The following is an 18,669-nucleotide window of genomic DNA, read 5'->3' on the forward strand; positions in this document are numbered from 1 at the left end:
GCTACATTTCCCCTGTGTATGAGAATCATATCTGCATATCATCAGTGCTGAGAGCTGCTTGTGTAAATGTGCAAATATTCACTATTACACTTTTACACAGCTCCGTGCGTCACACCAGTTCATACAACCTGTTTATTCAAGCTCTGGCCACACCCCTTCACGCCTATTGGCCACTGCAAACTGTATCCCCACCCTTAAATAGAATTAGTACTCTCTAATGGACAATTTCAGCTGTAATTTAATTAAAACCTGCAGGGCACCAACCATTTCTACTCAGTACACTGATTACTGCTTTTAGTACTAAATATAGCTTATTTCAGTACTATTAAATACTATACAGAACTTCTTTATGGTAAAATACCCCTATTTCCAAGACACTTTTCAGTACTACACATAACTAATTTTCACTACTGTATTGGATCCTTTACAGTACTATACATGGTCATATTAATTACTGTTTAAGTTCTATCTAAAAACAACTTTAGTATAATTATATAGAACCCTTTTTAGGACACATTTCAGTAGTATTTATCACTCATTTTCACCACTGTATAGGAAAATTATTAGTACTAAATAAATCACATATAATTCTGGTATTATATTAATACTTTTTGAGTACTATATAAAACCTTGTAATACAGTATGGAATTTTTTTCATTACCCTTTTTCAGTACTTTAATAGAACTCAATTCCACTACTGGATAATACCCTTCATTGTACTATATAGGGTTGATTTTAAGTACAGAAATATATAAAACCTATTCTTATTTCTATACAGGGACCCGTGTAAAGTTTCGTATAGAGTTATTTTTATAACTATACATAAAATCCTTTTAGTACTGTATACAGTACTATGTAAAGCCGTACAGCAGTAATAAAAAGGACCATTTTTTCAGAACTGAAGAGAACCTATTTTTATTACTTTACAATCATTTAAAAATAATACAGGGACTTTGTTACAGTTGGGTATAGAGTCATTTTAAGTACTATACATAAAACAATTTTAGTATTAGACACAGTACTATGTAAAAAAAAAAGTACAGCAGTACTAAAAAGGACCATATTCATGAAGAGAGAACCTATATTTATTACTACATACAGGGACCCTTTTAAAGTAATCAATAGAGTTATTTTCTGGTGCTATATGGAAGTAATTTAAGTACTATAGTATAGTATAGTACAGTATAGTACAGTATAGTATAGTACACTCTTCAAAGCCACGCACTCCGCTTTGTACGGCACCGTGCGTCACACCTGTTCCTACAACCTGTTTATTCAAGCACTGGCCACACCTCTTCGCGCCTATTGGCTACCACCTCGTGGCGCTCCGCCTCCATATGGAATTAGTGCTCTCTAATGGTCAGATTCACTGTCATTAAAACCTTTAGGCCCCGCCCCTTTATACTCACTCCACAGATTTTTTTTTTCTAACCCTGATTCGGTTTATCATGGCGATGGGACATCCTGAGCTGCAGTAGGACAGTTTTCAGCAACTTTATCTCCAGAAAAACCGAGAAAAGTCACTTTTTCGCGCTTTGCGATGTTACGGGACGGCACGCGGCTGCGCTAAATCTGCAGGTTAAACTCCAGCGCTGGGATTTAGCGGAGGAAAAAGCTGGCATGTCTCTGCTCTGTGTGAGAGGTGAGAGATTTACAACATTACTTTAATTATTTTAGCTTGTTTATTTGCTGTCAGGGTGTAAAACAGACGCTACGCACTTAGTTTAGTTCGTATTTGCTGTAAATACTGACTCTCCAATAATTATTGCCTTCCTTTTCGCCTGCCTGTTTATGGGATTTTCCAGTCCACCTTAAATAGTCGGCAGTTACATTGAAGCGCTCTTTCAAGCGCCTATTGGAACTAACGAGGCATTTAAGGTGGAACGGACAATTCGAGTAGCCAGCTACTAATACTGCATCTAACAACTCAATGCAACTTGTAACTTAATAAAAACAAATTTACACAATTTCACATCAGATCTAGGTTATATTAATGAGTTAAATGTCTGAAAGCGTGTAAAAACGCTTGTTTATATTGAAATAAAAGAAGAAAAAAAGCATTATATAATTTGACCTGTCTGCCTTCCACAACATACCAGCTGTTTTCCCACTGGGACTTCTGATTATATCATTTATACAGTATTTTAATTATTTGCTTAGATGGTTTTGTGTTGAAATAGTTAGTTAATTAACTGTAATAAAAGGGATTTGGATTCTTTTGTTTCTTTATATTTTATTTATTACGTATTCTTTACAGTTTTATTAGTACTGTAATACATTTTATTTATGACAAAATAGTCATAAATAAACATTTTTCTTTATGTATATACACATTGCAATGTGATTTAGAAGAGTGTTTTTTTATTATTGTTATTATTATTTTTTTTTTATAGAAACTGTGTCCGGCAACAGGCAGTGCAAAAAATAAGTATTTATTGTGATAAATATTTTCTGTAAGAGATTTTAAAGGCTCTTAAAACTTTTAAGACATGTAAGAACAGTTGTGACGTGGAAAGTTTCACAAAAACAAGGTATTTTCCACCAAACCTGCTCTAAATGGCTCTGTTTGCAGATTAATGATGTAATTATGTAGAAATTCCCCTTTAGGCCTTGTGTAAAATTACTTTTCACTATTATATAGAACCTGTTTTAGCACTGTGTAGAATCTGTTTTTAGTCATATATAGAACATGCTCCATTATGATACTACTATTTTCCAGCACTTTACAGTATTACATTTGGTTACCATATAAAACCCCTTTTACTATGATATAGACTTTTCAGTGGTAGATATATCCCTTTATCAGTACTATAGAAATTCTATTTACAATTCTATTTTGAGCATTACCCAGAACCTTTTGATTACTGCATGAAACAGATATTAAGTGTTTTATATAGCTATTTACAGGACTATATAGACCCTATTTTTAGTACTATATGTGACTTATTTCTGTAATAAATATAATCTTTCTTTAGCACTGTATAGAATCATTTTTAAACACTATGTAGACCATTTTTGTATAAAATTGTACACAACTCTTTTGTTTACTACATTATATCATTTTCAGTATTATGTAGAGTGTGTTTTGAATACCATATAGAACCCATTATTATTGCTGTATTAGTGTATGTTGCTCCTGTTTACACTCCTAGAAATGTAATGTGTGGATGTGGGTCTGCTGGTCAGGTGGAGATCATTATCTGTGTTTCCTCTGTGGTCTGATCTCTTCTCAGAGTCTCCTGGCTAATTGTGTGTGTGTGTGTGTGTGTGTGTGTGTGTGTGGTAAAGTGCTCTTCTTAATGCTGATACTGATTTGCTTCTGGATGGAGGTACCATGCTCTTACTGCCATTCATTTCTGTTACAGGAGTGGTAGTGATGTGGTCGTGAGCTGCTGGTGTAGTAGTGGAGTGGTAGTGTTTTGAAGTGTGGTGTTGTGTGTTAGTAGTGTGGCAGTGGTGAGGTGTGGTTAGTGGGTGGTGTGGTAGTGGTGAGGTATGGTAGTTGGGAGGTATGGTAGTTGGGAGGTAGTGAGGTGGCAGTGGTGAGGTGTGGTAGTAGTGGGGCGATTGTGGTAGTGGTGTGGTGTGGTAGTAAGATGGTAGTGGTGAGGAGGGGTAGTAAGATGGTAGTGGTAAGATATGGCAGTAAGGTGGTAGTGGTGAGGTATGGTAGTAGGGTTGTAGTGTTAAAGAGGGGTAGTAAGGTGGTAGTTGTGAGGTGTGGTAGTAAGGTGTTAGTGGTGAGGTGTGGTAGTTGGGTGCTAGTGAGGTGGCAGTGGTAAGGTAAGGTAGTAGGGTGGTAGTCGTGAGGTGTGGTAGTGGTGTGGTAGTCGTGAGGTGTGGTAGTGGTGTGGTAGTATGGTAGTACGGTGGCAGTGGTGAGGTGTGGTTGTATGGTAGTAGGGTGGTAGTGGAGAGGTGTGGTAGTAAGGTGGTAGTGGTCAGGTGTGGTAGTTGTGTGGTAGTATGGTAGTAGGGTGGTAGTGGTGAGGTATGGTAGTAAGGTGTTAGTGGTGGGGTGTGGTAGTGGTGTGGTTGTATGGTAGTAGGGTGGTAGTGGAGAGGTGTGGTAGTAGGGTGGTAGTCATGAGGTGTGGTAGTGGTGTGGTAGTATGGTAGTAGGGTGGTAGTGGTGAGGTATGGTAGTAAGGTGGTAGTGGTGAGGTGTGGAAGTGTGGTAGTAGGGTGGTAGTCTTGAGGTGTGGTAGTATGATAGTAGGGTGGTAGTCGTGAGGTGTGGTAGTGGTGTGGTTGTATGGTAGTAGGGTGGTAGTGGTGAGGTGTGGTAGTAAGGTGGTACTGGTGAGGCGTGCTAGTGGTGTAGTAGTATGGTAGTAGGGTGGTAGTGGTGAGGTATGGTAGTAAGGTGGTAGTGGTGAGGTGTGGAAGTGTGGTAGTAGGGTGGTAGTCTTGAGGTGTGGTAGTGGTGTGGTAGTATGGTAGTAGGGTGGTAGTCGTGAGGTGTGGTAGTGGTGTGGTAGTATGGTAGTAGGGTGGCAGTGGTGAGGTGTGGTAGTAAGGTGGTAGTGGTGAGGTGTGGTAGTGGTGTGGTAGTATGGTAATAGGGTGGTAGTGGTGAGGTGTGTTAGTGGTGGGGTGTGGAAGTGTGGTAGTAGGGTAGTATTGTATATCCTACTAATATGACAGGACCTTTACTTTAGAATTAAGGTAATTAAGGTAGTTAAAGCAATTAAGACAATTAATGTAATTGAGGTACGAGGTAATTAAGGTAATTGAGTTAATTGAGGTAATTGAAGTATTTCTACAATACTGCTGTAATAATCATAACAAAGGTATTGGATGCTGCTCCACAACTCAATGCTTGTCCATTTGTTTGCACGGACAGCTCTAGTGTACGAGCACTACTGCTGTCCACTGTGGGTGGTAATGCTTTCTATGAAGGCCAATGATTAATGTTCGCTTACAACATTTGTGATAACACCTCACAAATTATACAGGTGCGGATGTTCCCAAGCTGTTTCCTGAGGTAACGCTGCATGATTAGTTTGTTAGTGTACTAAATATTAAGTTGGTGATAAAAGAGTTTATTGTAGTGTGTAGGGGTGGGCAATATTATATCGTATACAATATATCGTGACACAGAAATATCATGATATTAAAAATCCATATCGTGATAATAGGGCTGTTCTGTCTTAAATATAGTCTATTATTTACTGTGAAGCTGTGTATTTATTGTATAATTGTTTTAGTTTTCTAGTTTGTATGCATGCACTAAATATTCTGCAATATTATTTGCTGCATTATATTATTTTATGCTGTATTATTTATTTTGCCACATTATGATTATGCTGTTATACTATTATACTATATTCCTGAAATGAATGAATTATTTTAGTTTTCCTATATCGCCAAGTATATCGTTATCGCAAAAATACCCTGAAATATCGTGATATTATTTTAGAGCCATATCGCCCACCCCTAATAGTGTGAATGAGCCGGGGTGTGCAGTAATGTTTTTATTCCCTGAGTTTCCTTCCTGTCTGAGGGGAAGTTCTGTAGGTTGACCCGAGCCATGCTCTGCTCTGTAACTGTAGCAGAAGAGTGACGTGTCCTAAAGTTATGCAAGTGATGCATAATGAACGATCACTGGGTCTCTACAGCACCAACATACAAACTCAGAAAACACTGTTTATCTGAGACTTCCACTCAGTTAATTATTCAGAAAGGCAAAAACGGTTTCCAGGGGTCTGTGAGTCTCACAGGGTTCAGTGGATGTTGTCGTTTTTGAGGGGAAGAATCCAGACATGCTGTTTTGTGACCGAGCTGAGGCCTCAGGCTCTGAACACTCCTTTGAAATTGTTAATATACTTCCTTTAACTAAGAAATGTATTTATCTGGTTCTATAGTTTGCATGATTAGTCATTTTTATTAGTCAAAGAGTGAAAAAAGTTGTAAACTAGTTGATTAGTCAGAATTTTTATAGCTAAAACAAAAAGAAAGTGCAACAGAAACAACATGAAGTGCCTAAATCTGTTTTAAAAATTTGAGTACCGTATTTTTCACACTATAAAGCTCACTTAAAATCCTTTAATTTCCTCAACAATTGACAGTGCTCATTATAATCCAGTGCTGCTTATGTATGAATTCTACCAGTCAGGTTGTAAGGAGCAGTAAAGCCACTCCACTGAAGAACAGCGTTATACAGTAGTTTCAGTTTCAGTCTGTTTCGAGGTGAGTATATCGGCGTGTAGCCTGCGGTTAACCCAGGCTAGCACTGCTGGAGCAGCATTAGCGTTAGCTGCTAACCACACTAGCTCTTTCTCTGTTCTGTGGTGAGTATATTGCACTATAGGTGGGACAAACCTCTAGCTAATAACGTCCTTGCTTACTGGAACACTCCGGGTTACTCAGTGTAGCGCTGTCGGGCAGCATTAGCTGCTAACCACTAGAGGTTAGCCATCAATGCTAAATTTGTGAATCTAAGCTCCCCACCACCACTCCAGGTTGGTCATGTTACTGTAGCCTTTTTGTCAGCTCTAACCAGTCTGACCATTCTTCTGATATAACTCATTAGTAAGTGTTTTTCTCTGTAAAACTGATATTCACTGGATGTGGTTTCCTTATTCTGCCATTCTGAGAACTATACAAACTGTTGTACTGGAAATTCCATATACTGGATATGGGATATTCCATATCTCATAATAATTGGTTGTAGACATCCTATACATACCGTATATACATTAATAATATGCTTTACTGCACTTGTCTTCTACAGTGAGCTCTGTGAAAAAGTGTGTGGGTGTAATGTAAGGTGTAGTGTAATTAAACGTGTTATATGTAGGTCTTTTAATAGTAGAAGGTCAGTGATTTATGATACATTCACAATTATTTTATGAGTCATATTTTAATTCTAGCTTATTAAAGACATAAAAGACAGTGATTTATGCCACTGAACAGAAATGATCCTGAAAATAGAAGAGAAGGGAGAGCCAATAAGCTCGGTGAGCTGGTGACGATGTCTGTATGCCATTTTGTTGGCTTTTCTGCTCTCCTGACCCTTTAAATGCTCTGGGTTTGGTTATGTAATGATGTGTGTGGTGATGTTAACTGTGTGCACGTTAAAGCACTGGGGGTTTGATCCTGAGTTAATCCCAACTGTGATTAAACAAACAAAAAGTGATTATCTTCACTCAAACGCTTTCACTGATTTTACACCCAGAGTCGAGCAGGTTTTTTCATTGTAGGTATTGTAAATACTGTACAAATAATTTTGTTTGGTGATAAAATACATGAACTGCACTTTCACATTATTTTATTACACATACTTGAGCCTAGCTCCTCCTCTGGTCTCTACTGGGCAGATTCTGGTTGCATATTTTTTATATATATATAATTTTGTTTCAAATTTTTGTTTTGTTTCCCCCCCCAATTTACATGGCCAATTACCCAACTCACTAATTAGGACTCCCCCATTACTGGTGATGCCCCAACACCAGGAGGGTGAAGACAAGCACATGCTTCCTCCTCTTTTTGAACTGCAGTCTTGTGCTGATCCACATCACCTTAGTAGTGATGAGGGGAAAGAGCGCCATCTACTGTACCCACCCAGAGAGATTAAGGCCAGCAGCTGATGGCAAGCATCAACAGGATTCGAACCAGCAATATCCTGATAATAGTGGAAGCACTTAGCCCACTGGACCACTCGAAGCGGTGTGGAATATTTTTCTTATCCCTTGGAAATAAATAGGCTGCTCCTCTTACTGTTCCTGAGCTCAGTTCTGATTGGCTACCCTATACTGTCTTGTACTGTATTGCTCCTTGTTTTTTTCTTATGCAATACACAGCTCTGGAAAAAAAAAATAAGCGACTACCTAAAATGATGAGTTTCTTTAATTTACCAAATTGAAAACCTCTAGAATATAATCAAGAGGAAGATGGATGATCACAAGCCATCAAACCAAACTGAACTGCTTGAATTTTTGTACCAGGAGTAAAGGCATAAAGTTATCCAAAAGCAGTGTGTAAGACTGGTGGAGAACAACATGATGCCATATTGCATGAAAACTGTGATTAAAAAACAGGATTATTCTACCAAATATTGATTTCTGAACTGAAGTTTTCTGCAAATAAATGCTCTAAATGACAATATTTTTATTTGGGATTTGGGAGAAATGTTATCCGTAGTTTATAAAATATATATTTTTTAATTTTACTTAAACATAAACCTTTAAATAGTAGAATCAGAAATACTAATTCAGAAACTGACGTTTCTGTCTCTTAATTTTTTCCAGAGCTGTATCTCAGGTCTTAAATGGTTAATGTTATGGCTACAGTCTCTCATTAGGATTGAATAGGAATTCACCAGCATTCTGCATTCAACATTTGCTCATTCTTGCGTCAGTATCTTCTATGTATTTTAATGTATTTGTGGGCGGAGCCTATATAGATCATTCTTTGGTCATGTTTGGTGTGTTGTGGTGCTTGTTGTTGAAGGTTAGGTCCTGCCCACTGAACAGCTGTGCCATGAAATGCAATTCACCCCGCAGCCCATTCTGCAGAAAGCTTGGCGCGTGGGGATTGGCGACAGGAATGACGCATGAACGAATGAACACGGGGAAAGAGTGTTTACACAACAGAAAAAGATGAATTAGTCTTTGAGTTTAACAAAGAAAATCCTCTCAGTGAGGAAAAAAACTGATACATCACACAGATCAGCCACTGTATGCCCTAGATTAAAAATAATAAACAGTATGTTGGATTTCTTGTGTAGTCTTTGTAGATGTGCAATACTGGAGAGATCAATGTACTATAAATAAAATCTTTAATAATAATAAAGGTGGTTATTTGAGGAATGCAATAGAACAGTGGTTCCCAACTCTGGTCCTGTATTGCTGTGTTTGGTGATATGAGGTTTGGATGGATTGAATCTCTCCATTCCATGAGTCTCTCTACACTCTACTGTTCTTGATCTAATCTGAAGCTACATGAAGTTTGGAGGTGTGTAGTAGTGATGAACTCTGAAACTACAGGAAGTTTGGAGGTGTGTAGTAGTGATGAACTCTGAAACTACAGGAAGTTTGGAGGTGTGTAGTGATGATGAACTCTGAAGCTACATGAAGTTTGTAGGTGTTTAGTGATGATGAACTCTGAAGCTACATGAAGTTTGGAGGTGTGTAGTAATGATGATGAACTCTGAAGCTACATGAAGTTTGGAGGTGTGTAGTAGTGATGAACTCTGAAGCTACATGAAGTTTGGAGGTGTGTAGTAGTGATGAACTCTGAAGCTACATGAAGTTTGGAGGTGTGTAGTAGTGATGAACTCTGAAGCTACATGAAGTTTGGAGGTGTGTAGTAGTGATGAACTCTGAAGCTACATGAAGTTTGGAGGTGTGTAGTAGTGATGAACTCTGAAACTACATGAAGTTTGGAGGTGTGTAGTAGTGATGAACTCTGAAGCTACATGAAGTTTGGAGGTGTGTAGTAGTGATGAACTCTGAAGCTACATGAAGTTTGGAGGTGTGTTGTAGTGATGAACTCTGAAGCTACATGAAGTTTGGAGGTGTGTAGTAGTGATGAACTCTGAAGCTACATGAAGTTTGAAGGTGTGTAGGGATGATGAACTCTGAAGCTACATGAAGTTCGGAGGTGTGTAGTAGTGAGGAACTCTGAAGCTACATGAAGTTTGGAGGTGTGTAGTGATTGATGAACTCTGAAGCTACATGAAGTTTGGAGGTGTGTAGTAGTGATTGGTGTAGTGACTCTGCAGAAAGTTGGTGAACTCTGTGCACTGATGTTCCCAGTCTCTTCCACTGTGTTATACTATTACTGACAGTTGGCTGTGGAATATTTAGTAGTGAGTAGTGTGAGATTTCACGACTGAACTTGTTGCACAGGTGCTGCATCCTATCACGGTACCACAGTGCTGGAGTTCACTGAGCTCCTGAGAACCTGAGACCCATTCTTTCACTAATGTTTATAGAAGCAGTCCCAGCATGCCTAGCTGCTGCTTTTATTATAAACCTATGGACATGGAGGTGATTCAGGAACACCTAAGTTCAGTTATGATATGGAAGGGTGAATAAATACTTTTGGCAATATAGCGAACGACTGCACCATATAAAACAGAGGATGGTTGGGGGTCATGTATCACAAGATTTTGCCCAGCAACCTCCTTCCCTTAATAAGAGCATTGAAGATGGGTCATGGCTGGGTCCCCCAGCATGACAATGACCGGAGATGCACCCAAGGCACTTTCACTAATGTTTGTAGGAGCAGTCTGCATGCCTAGCTGCTGCTTTTATTACACGCCTGTGGACAAAGAGGTGATTGAAATACCTTAGTTCATTGATTTGGATGGGGAGCGAATTCTTTTCCCACTTAGGAACTTTACTGATTTAAATTTAAAAGAAAAATTCTTAAGGACTGCTGCCTTAAAAAGGATGTGATACTGTTCTTGAGTCATTGTGTGATTTTTCAGTCAAGTAATTTTTGTGGTTCTATCACAGTTAAGCATGAGCTAGCTTATTTCTGTTTCACCATTTTGCACAAGATAACACTAATACGTAGTACGAGCGCAGTGGATATATGGCGTAATCAGCAACAGCTAATTTGCATAAAAGTGACAGAGCCCTTAAACGGCTCATTCTGAAAGGGACTGAAACGGTAAGAATAGAGCTGGTGAGATCTTTTATCTTTATGTGAGAGTAATGCAAATGTGCAAAGGGCTTACAGAACATGTTTTGTGTAGGACATAGACCTATTTAAAAAAAATTGATATTTAATTTTTAAAAGTTTAAATTATTGATGTCCAGATTTTTTTTTTGTTACCAGTTTAAAGGTTCTTCACACTCATCTTTTAATAAAAAAATGGTTGCATTGCTCAAATAATTATTAGTAGTGTTTAGTATAACAGTAATTGAATGCCCTGGAGTCTTTTTTCTCTGAATGAACACAATGCTGCTGTTGGAGTTTCCTATCCTTATATCACGTTATCTAAAGCTCATGTATTCCAGCTGTAGAAGTTCCCACTGCTCTCCGGCTGTTAGTTCAGCTCTGACCTCATCCTGAGTCTCAGTAGCTCCTGTTGACTGTGTGCGAGTGTGTATAAAGTCATTTAAAGCACTATCAGCTGCACTATCAGCTGTCTGAGTGACGATACAGTGACGGAAATGCAGAGTCGGACTGTACGGTCATTCAGCTTCACCCAACTTTATTACTGACTTGTAAATAAAGCAGGAGATCATGATTTACGGCTCTGATTTACAGTCGAAATCGCAGTGGCCGAATAGCATTACTGTAAACACACTAATGCTTGTTTGCATTTACTTTATATTACAGGAATGTGTATTTAAATGGACCCTATATTGATAAAACTGTATTTATACCACTGCTATATCACAAATTAGAATACTGTAAGTCTATGGGCTATAGTACAAAACATGTTCATGAAGTTCTTTACACAAAATCACTCTCACATAAAGATCTATAAATCTATTCTTACCAGTTTCAGCCCCTTTCTAACAGTTTAATGCAAATAAGCTGTTGCTAGCCACGCCCCATGTTTATGTTAAGCGTTTTCCGCACAATAGTGTTAGCTTGTGCTAAACGGCAAAACACGAAGAAGCTAGTTCATGCTTACAGGCAGTAGGTACAAGTAAGTAGGTACAGATTCCTCCCTCAGACGAAGTCTGCAGGCTAATCCTGCTGTGTACTGTCTGAGGTTCTGAACTAAAATAAATTAATTGACATTTTTTCAACTGATCTAGTAGGTTGAGGCTCTGGTGGGGGCTTGGAGTGTTTATATGGGGGAGTCAAGATGTGAAATAAAATTTGGAAACACAAAAGCTTGCATTAACTGACTTTTGCATAATATATCCCCTAGGGCTGCAACGATTAGTCAATATAATCGACAATGTCGAATAATTCAGTTTGTCGACTTCAAATTTTATTGTCGACTAATCGTTAATTTGTAACAGTACCACATTCTCAAAGTGTTGTGGACAGAAGTGCAATGGAAGATGAGCAAATAGTCTTCAAAAGTGCTCAAATACAACAGATTACACATTTTCTCACTAAATATCAGTACTTCCCACGTTTAAACAATATCTGGCATTTAAGGCATTTAAATTCCTTTTAAATTTCATGTTCAGCTGTTTCTTTAACGTTTTTAGAGATGGAGGACATGGAAGAAATGCTCGTTGACTAATTGACTTATCAAAAAAAAAAATCATCAGATTAGTCGACTACCAAAATAATCATTAGTTGCAGCCCTAATGTCCCCTTCAATTATGTGTTATTGTGACCAAATCAGATAAAGTGCAGTAAAGGTAAAGTGTCACCTTATAAGGTGCTGTTTTATCAGGTTATGGTGTTTTGCTGCTACACTGCTACACTTATTTGCTTCTCCATGTGACCTCAGTCATCAGTAGTAAATTAAATTCAGCATGCTAATGAATGCTAATGCTAATGTAGGGTGTAGAGTGGGCTGAGAGGGCGGGTGTGAAAGCCTGGCTCCTCGTGATCAGAGCACATGACTCACCGCCGTCCTCCTGCCGTCAGCGCCATGCTTTAATTTCTCTTTATTTATTTCTCCCCCAACAAAAGACCTCCATCTCCATGGTGAAGTCATCACACACAGGCCTGCCCAGAAAAAAAGCCCACGTGAAAATAGAGTGCAGTGCGGACCCCCGTACCACTCTGAGAAGATACAACACAGGGTCTTCATCATAAGTTATATAAGGCAAATGAAACTGTATTGATATGTCATGGAAAATTCACACTGTTCTCATTTTCCATGGAAAATCAACCAGATATTTTTTTTATCCAATTTTACATGCACATAGGGCAGTAGTAATATCATGACATGGTAGATCACTTTGATCAGACTTTTGATGAAATCTGGAAAAAATAATCTAGTATTTTAAACAGTCACTAAACCCTAAACCATATTTTTACATTAATAGCTAAAAATGTATTCCTTTAAATTAATAAAACATACCAGTCCTGCTTAAAAAATAAATAAACCTTTCCTAACCTTTAAAAAAAACACTTTTATTATGGTAATTTCTGCCTCTGTAGCGCCCTCTCAGGTTCAACTATGGGCTATGGGCAAGGATGATGTCTCCATGTAGTTTGGTACACAGACGCATCACAATATGCAGATCAGTCTATGATCAATCAATAATAATCAATAATACCGCCCCCCTGCTGACGTCCAACCATCTGCATCTCATCGCTATCGGAGGCACACTGCTGCTGCTGCAGCTCAGCCAATCAGCTCTCCCTCCTACCCCGCTTCTAAACCCATACATCACCCAGTGCTCCTCCTAAACTACCCCTCCTATTTATTTTATTTTATTATTTTTTATTTTTTAACTTTTTTCAAATTTGAGCTGAGGGTGGAGTCAGCATATGACACAATATATATTAGTGTTGATCCACTGCGTTTTGTTATCAATTCTAAAGTCAGTGCCGTTTTGTTTTCCCACAAAATCTTACAGCACTTCATATCTTAAAGCTTCTCTCTGCTGACAAATTTTATGGAGATGTGGATTTCATTTTCCAGCAGAACTTGGCACACTGCCCACACTGCCAAAAGTACCAACTGGTCCTAGATATTTTCTGAGACACTAATTTTTGGGTTTTCATTGGCTGTAATCAAATAGGAAAAAAAAAAAAATATATATATATATATATATATAAATAAAAGAAGTACTAATTTAAAATCAACATTTAATGTATATAAATAATATATATGTAAAACAGAACATTCTAAAATACCATAAAAAACTAATTGACATAAAAAAAGTAAAAAAGAAATATAAAAGTAAAAACATAATAGTAAAAGTAAAGTAAAATGTTAAGAATGATAAGAAATGATAAAATGAGTAATAGAACTAAAAGAAAATATAAATCATTAGAATAAAATATAAAAGTAATAATAAATAAATAAAATTAAATAAAATAAATAAAAAAATAAAATGAGAAAAATATACCAATAACTAATAAATATAATCATTTAAAACAATCACAGGCTTTCTGATGGTGATTAGAAACTACAAGTTTAAAATGACTCAATGATCACTGTGTGTAATACATCTATATAATATATGAGTTTCACATTTTAATCTAAATTACTGAAATAACGGAACTTTTTAATAATAATAAATTTTTTGAGATGCACCTGTGGTGTAGAGAGCGCATAATGGCACATATAGACATATCTTTCCCGACAAGGGTGCGCTTGCTCCGTTGGTTTGGTTAATTTGGTGTAAAAAGCTCATTTGGAGTCCGGGAGCGGTCAAGAGTAGTGATTTCTGGTCCTCCTTAAGTCTTTGGTTTGGTTTAGCTTGAAGCAGAATCTGATGCGATTGGTTTTACTGCAGGTTATTTGAGACAATATGAAAACACCCTGAGTTCATGAGAAAATGATGGTAGGTTTTGATCTTTAAAGGTGATTACTAATTAATTTTTGATGAGAGGTTCAAGTTGATTTCCTGGGTAATGTTGTTGTTGTTTTGCTGCTGTTGTAATTAGCACCTATTTGCATTTGTATATCTGAGGTGTAAGGTGTTTATTGCGGCCGTCTGTATTGGATTAAAGCAGTGATGGATAGCTGGGCTGAGTTTTGCCTGTTGTTTGGAGAAGGATGAGCCGAGCTGTTTTGATTCTCCACTGTTTTCACTACTGATTATCAGAGAAATTATATTAAACGCATGCTGTGTGTTGCGTCATCAATCAGCTGTAGTTACCATCCACATCACACACAAGCATCACTTGCTTGTTAGACCATTTAGAAAACTGTGAGTCCTATTTTACTGATCTATAGGCGAGCAGCTTGATTTAGGGCATGTCTGTGTGTCTTTGCTATCATAACGACGGGAAAAGTACACTTAGCACAGCTTAAAACATGCAAAAGGCATCTACTAATTGTCCTAATTAATCATTCATGTGATTTTGGGAGTAATGTGAAATAAAACCAAATAGCTTGTCACTTGCTCATCATTCCCTTTAAGAGCCAGGTGAGCTCTGACTTTGGCGTATTGCTATTTTTACAGCGCAGTACGTTTCCAACGTTCTTCTCAGCAGAGGAAACTGACCCGCTTGTTCTGTTTATGTTAATGTAAAAGTTGGGTTTGTGCACTGCTGCATAGGGCTGGGTATCGAAATTCGATACCAAAAAGGCACTGATCGAAATACTCTCCCCTTACAATAATACAGAATTTTTAAGTGATTGACACCACTAATATAAATATAACTGAATTTTGTCAATCTAATGCTGATATGTTTTAAAAACAACTTCTTAAGAACTGAAATGCATCCTGTAATATGCTTGGGGAAAATATTTATAGGTTTTGCTGTAATTTTTGTTCTTAATAAAGTGCCACAAATAAACATGCTCTTTTTCATTTTGTTACAACAAGATCCAAAAGTATGGTAGCCTCTCATGGTGACAGTATGAGAATGAAATTACTCATGTTGACTGTTAAATAAATACGTTTCGTGAGAATAATTATTGCTTTTTGTATTGGTATCGAACCGGTACCAGTATTGAAATTTTTTAAATGGTACCCAGCCCTACTGCTGTGTATCCATATGTGTGTAACAGGCGGGGGTGTATGTGAGTTGGGAATGCACCTGTGTCGAAAATTCATTGCCAAGATAGCAATGAACGTCTGACTGTTCAAGTCTGTCTAGGTTGTATTCAGTCAGTGGAGCTCCTGTGTTTTCTGTTGCCAAAATAGAGATAGCAATACACAAGAAATACACAAGAAACCTGAACACACTTCATTTCCAGACCACCACGCCAATTATAGCGTAGAAATATTCAGAAGCACTGTTGCTATTTAAACGATGCAGCCAGAGGTGGAAAAAAATAAACTGTTTTCAGGGTGTAAGATAGCGATGAGCATTACGACACACTTTGCATAGAGTGTAAGATAGGATCCAATATGTCTGAATGTTTGTGGACACCCCGGCTGCTGACCACAGTGTACAAAATGCATGTAGTAGAGGAGTACCGCCAATAGAATAAGACTCTTTGAAGCAGACAAACTAAAATGGACCCATCGGCACCATGTCCAATATTTTTTTCTGATGGATTGTCTCAGTCCAGCTCTTAATTCATTGTAATGGAATAGTATCCTAACAGCAGGTGTTTAGTGATGTGGGTCACATATCTGTAGAGGATGGGCTCTGCTGTGCCACTGGCCGACTTTACAGGTGAGAGAATGATCCCAAAACGATTATTTTTAGGGTGGAATCCTCAATCCTTCATTTGAAGGGCGGAGGTTGTGGTGGATGCTAGTGTGTTTATATTCAGCATGACGGGGCCTATATATAAAGCACAGTACTCTTTCATATAGTATCAAAAAAATAAGAGAACACTTCAGTTTCTGAATCAGTTTCTCTGATTTTGCTATTTATATGAACATTGTTGTTTTATTCTATAAACTGCAGACAACATTTCTCCCAAATTCCAAATAAAAATATTATAATTTAAAGCATTTATTTGCAGACAATGAGAAATGGCTGAAATAACAAAAAAGATGCAGAGCTTTCAGACCTCAAATAATAATGCAAGAAAACAAGTTCATATTCATCAAGTTTTAAGTTTTAAGAATTTCAATTTGGTTTGACGGCTTGTGATCAGCCATCTTCCTCTTGATTATATTCCAGAGGTTTTCAATTTGGTAAAATCAAAGAAACTCATCATTTTTATTTGTTCGTATTTGATCTGAACATCAGTGATGGTTTGGAGAATCATGTGATCTGCTGGTGTTGGTCCACTGTGTTGTACCAATGGAGATGCGGATTTCATTTTCCAGCAGGACTTGGCACACTGCCCACACTGCCAAAAGTAACAATTAGTCTTATATAATATTCTAATTTTCTATGTAATCAGTAACAAAGTGTGAATAACTTTATGCGAGGCAGGTGGCATAAACTGGGCGGTGGGCAGCTGATCTGTGGAGGGAATTGGGAAACTGTGGCTGATGGAGGAAAGCGAGAACACACTGTGGTTTAATATTCAGTGTGGATATTTTTAGTAGATGCTACAGAATAGGGAAAGCTGCAGTCAGGGTAAGAGGTGGGTCAGACTGAGTGATGATAAGGTAGAGATAGAGAGTGAGAGAGAGAGTAAGTGATAGAGAGAGAGAGGTAGAGAGAGAGAGGGAGAGAGGGAGATTGGAATTGTAATCCTCTGGCCATCTGTTGCTCTCCCTGGCTGGTCAGTCATCCAGCAGGCTGGCAGGCTCCTCCTCGTTGCCTCCAGAGTGCCAAAAGTAAACATCAGCCGCCACCGCCGTGACACCAGCTCCACTTCCTGCTTCCTCTTCCACAGTTCCCGCTCTCTGACTGCAGTGATTCCCACATCTCGTCCCAGAAATCACACTTATCTATTATATAAGTGCTCACTAATTCAAGCCCTTATTTAAAAGGAACTTTCAGCTTTTATATCTGATATTTAGTAAAGGGACAGGTGATATGGCCCTAAAATAATATTACAATATTATGTGGTATTTTCACAATAACAATACTCTTAGCGATATGACGAAATACTGAATTAAAATACACTGCTGAAACAAAATGGAAATTACATTTTATTATTGGATGATATTTTTGTTACTTTCATAAGTTTTGAATTTTTTCGAATTGACTGACTTTCAAGTACCAACTCTGCCTCTTCACAACTTTACAACTGATGCTCTCAAACACAAATGAGGCAAGAAATTTAAGTAATTAACTTTTGACTCTACCTCAATTTTTTAGTTGAACTCTTAACTCTTAATTCTTTTTCTTCATGGTTTACTATTAATGTACAATTCAGGACATTGAAAAATAGTGAAAAGTTTGATCTTGTTTATGGTGTAAAAATAGTGATTTCTTTGCATGGGTAACTCTATGCCCCTATCACTAGCATTGTAAGCCAGTTGGGAGCATCGGCTAAAAGTGCTGTATTTGAGAATGCTGGGGGTGAATAAAGATTAGCTTTTAGACAATAGTTTGTTCTTGTTATCACGTTTCACTACAACCCAAGTCCATTTCACACCAGAATTCTCCTTTAAAGTCTAATAGGGGAAACTCAGGAATCATCAGGAAGTGGATGGATGATTAGGCAGAGCTAGAAGAACTTCTGAGAGCAGTGCAGAAACCAGAGATAAGCTTAAGTTTCCATCATTATCCTCCAGCAAATCACAGCACGAGACACTGGTCCAGGTGGTCCACGTGTCTCCTAACTGCCGAGTCCCAGTGTAGTCTTGCTTTCCGTGGAAAAGTGGCGTGACTCGTATTTTCCAGCCTCTGCCGGTCTGTAACCTGCTGTTTCTGCTCACATTTGCCTTCAGCTTTGCATAGGCAGCTTCTCCCCTCCACCTGTGTAGCCAATTGTGGTCTTTTCTGTCTTTTCTGAAAAGTTAGGGTTTTGATACCAATCAGCCATAACATTAAAACCACTGTCAGGTTAAATGTTCATAGGTGGATATACACTGTATGTCCTCATGTTTGTAGACACTCTATTTAGGTAAATTTCACTCATTTCTGACATGAATGAGTAGATGCACTAGTGCAGGGGGGGTATACAGATTATTAAAAGGATATTAAAACCATGCATTTTTCACATACCGCCATACCCCTAGAGGCTCTAAAGTAGCAGATAAAGCTAGCTAAATAACACTAGCCAGTTAGCATAACAAGCTAATACACTGG

At 37.9% G+C, this 18,669-nt stretch overlaps 1 protein-coding gene across 2 annotated transcripts in view; it reads left to right on the forward strand.

The window, feature by feature from the left end:
• The first annotated feature begins 1,414 nt into the window (after positions 1–1,414).
• The window catches only part of unc13bb (unc-13 homolog Bb (C. elegans)), a 144,066-nt gene continuing 126,811 nt past the window's right edge, over positions 1,415–18,669 (forward strand). For both annotated transcript variants that reach the window (XM_022681117.2, XM_049468626.1), the window contains exon 1: positions 1,415–1,642. In XM_022681117.2, the coding sequence (XP_022536838.2) occupies positions 1,621–1,642 (22 nt within the window). In that variant the 5' untranslated portion in view covers positions 1,415–1,620. The remainder of the gene's footprint in view (positions 1,643–18,669) is intronic.

Source organism: Astyanax mexicanus, chromosome 20 (genome assembly GCF_023375975.1).
Source record: "Astyanax mexicanus isolate ESR-SI-001 chromosome 20, AstMex3_surface, whole genome shotgun sequence".
NCBI classification, from domain to species: Eukaryota; Metazoa; Chordata; class Actinopteri; order Characiformes; family Acestrorhamphidae; genus Astyanax; species Astyanax mexicanus.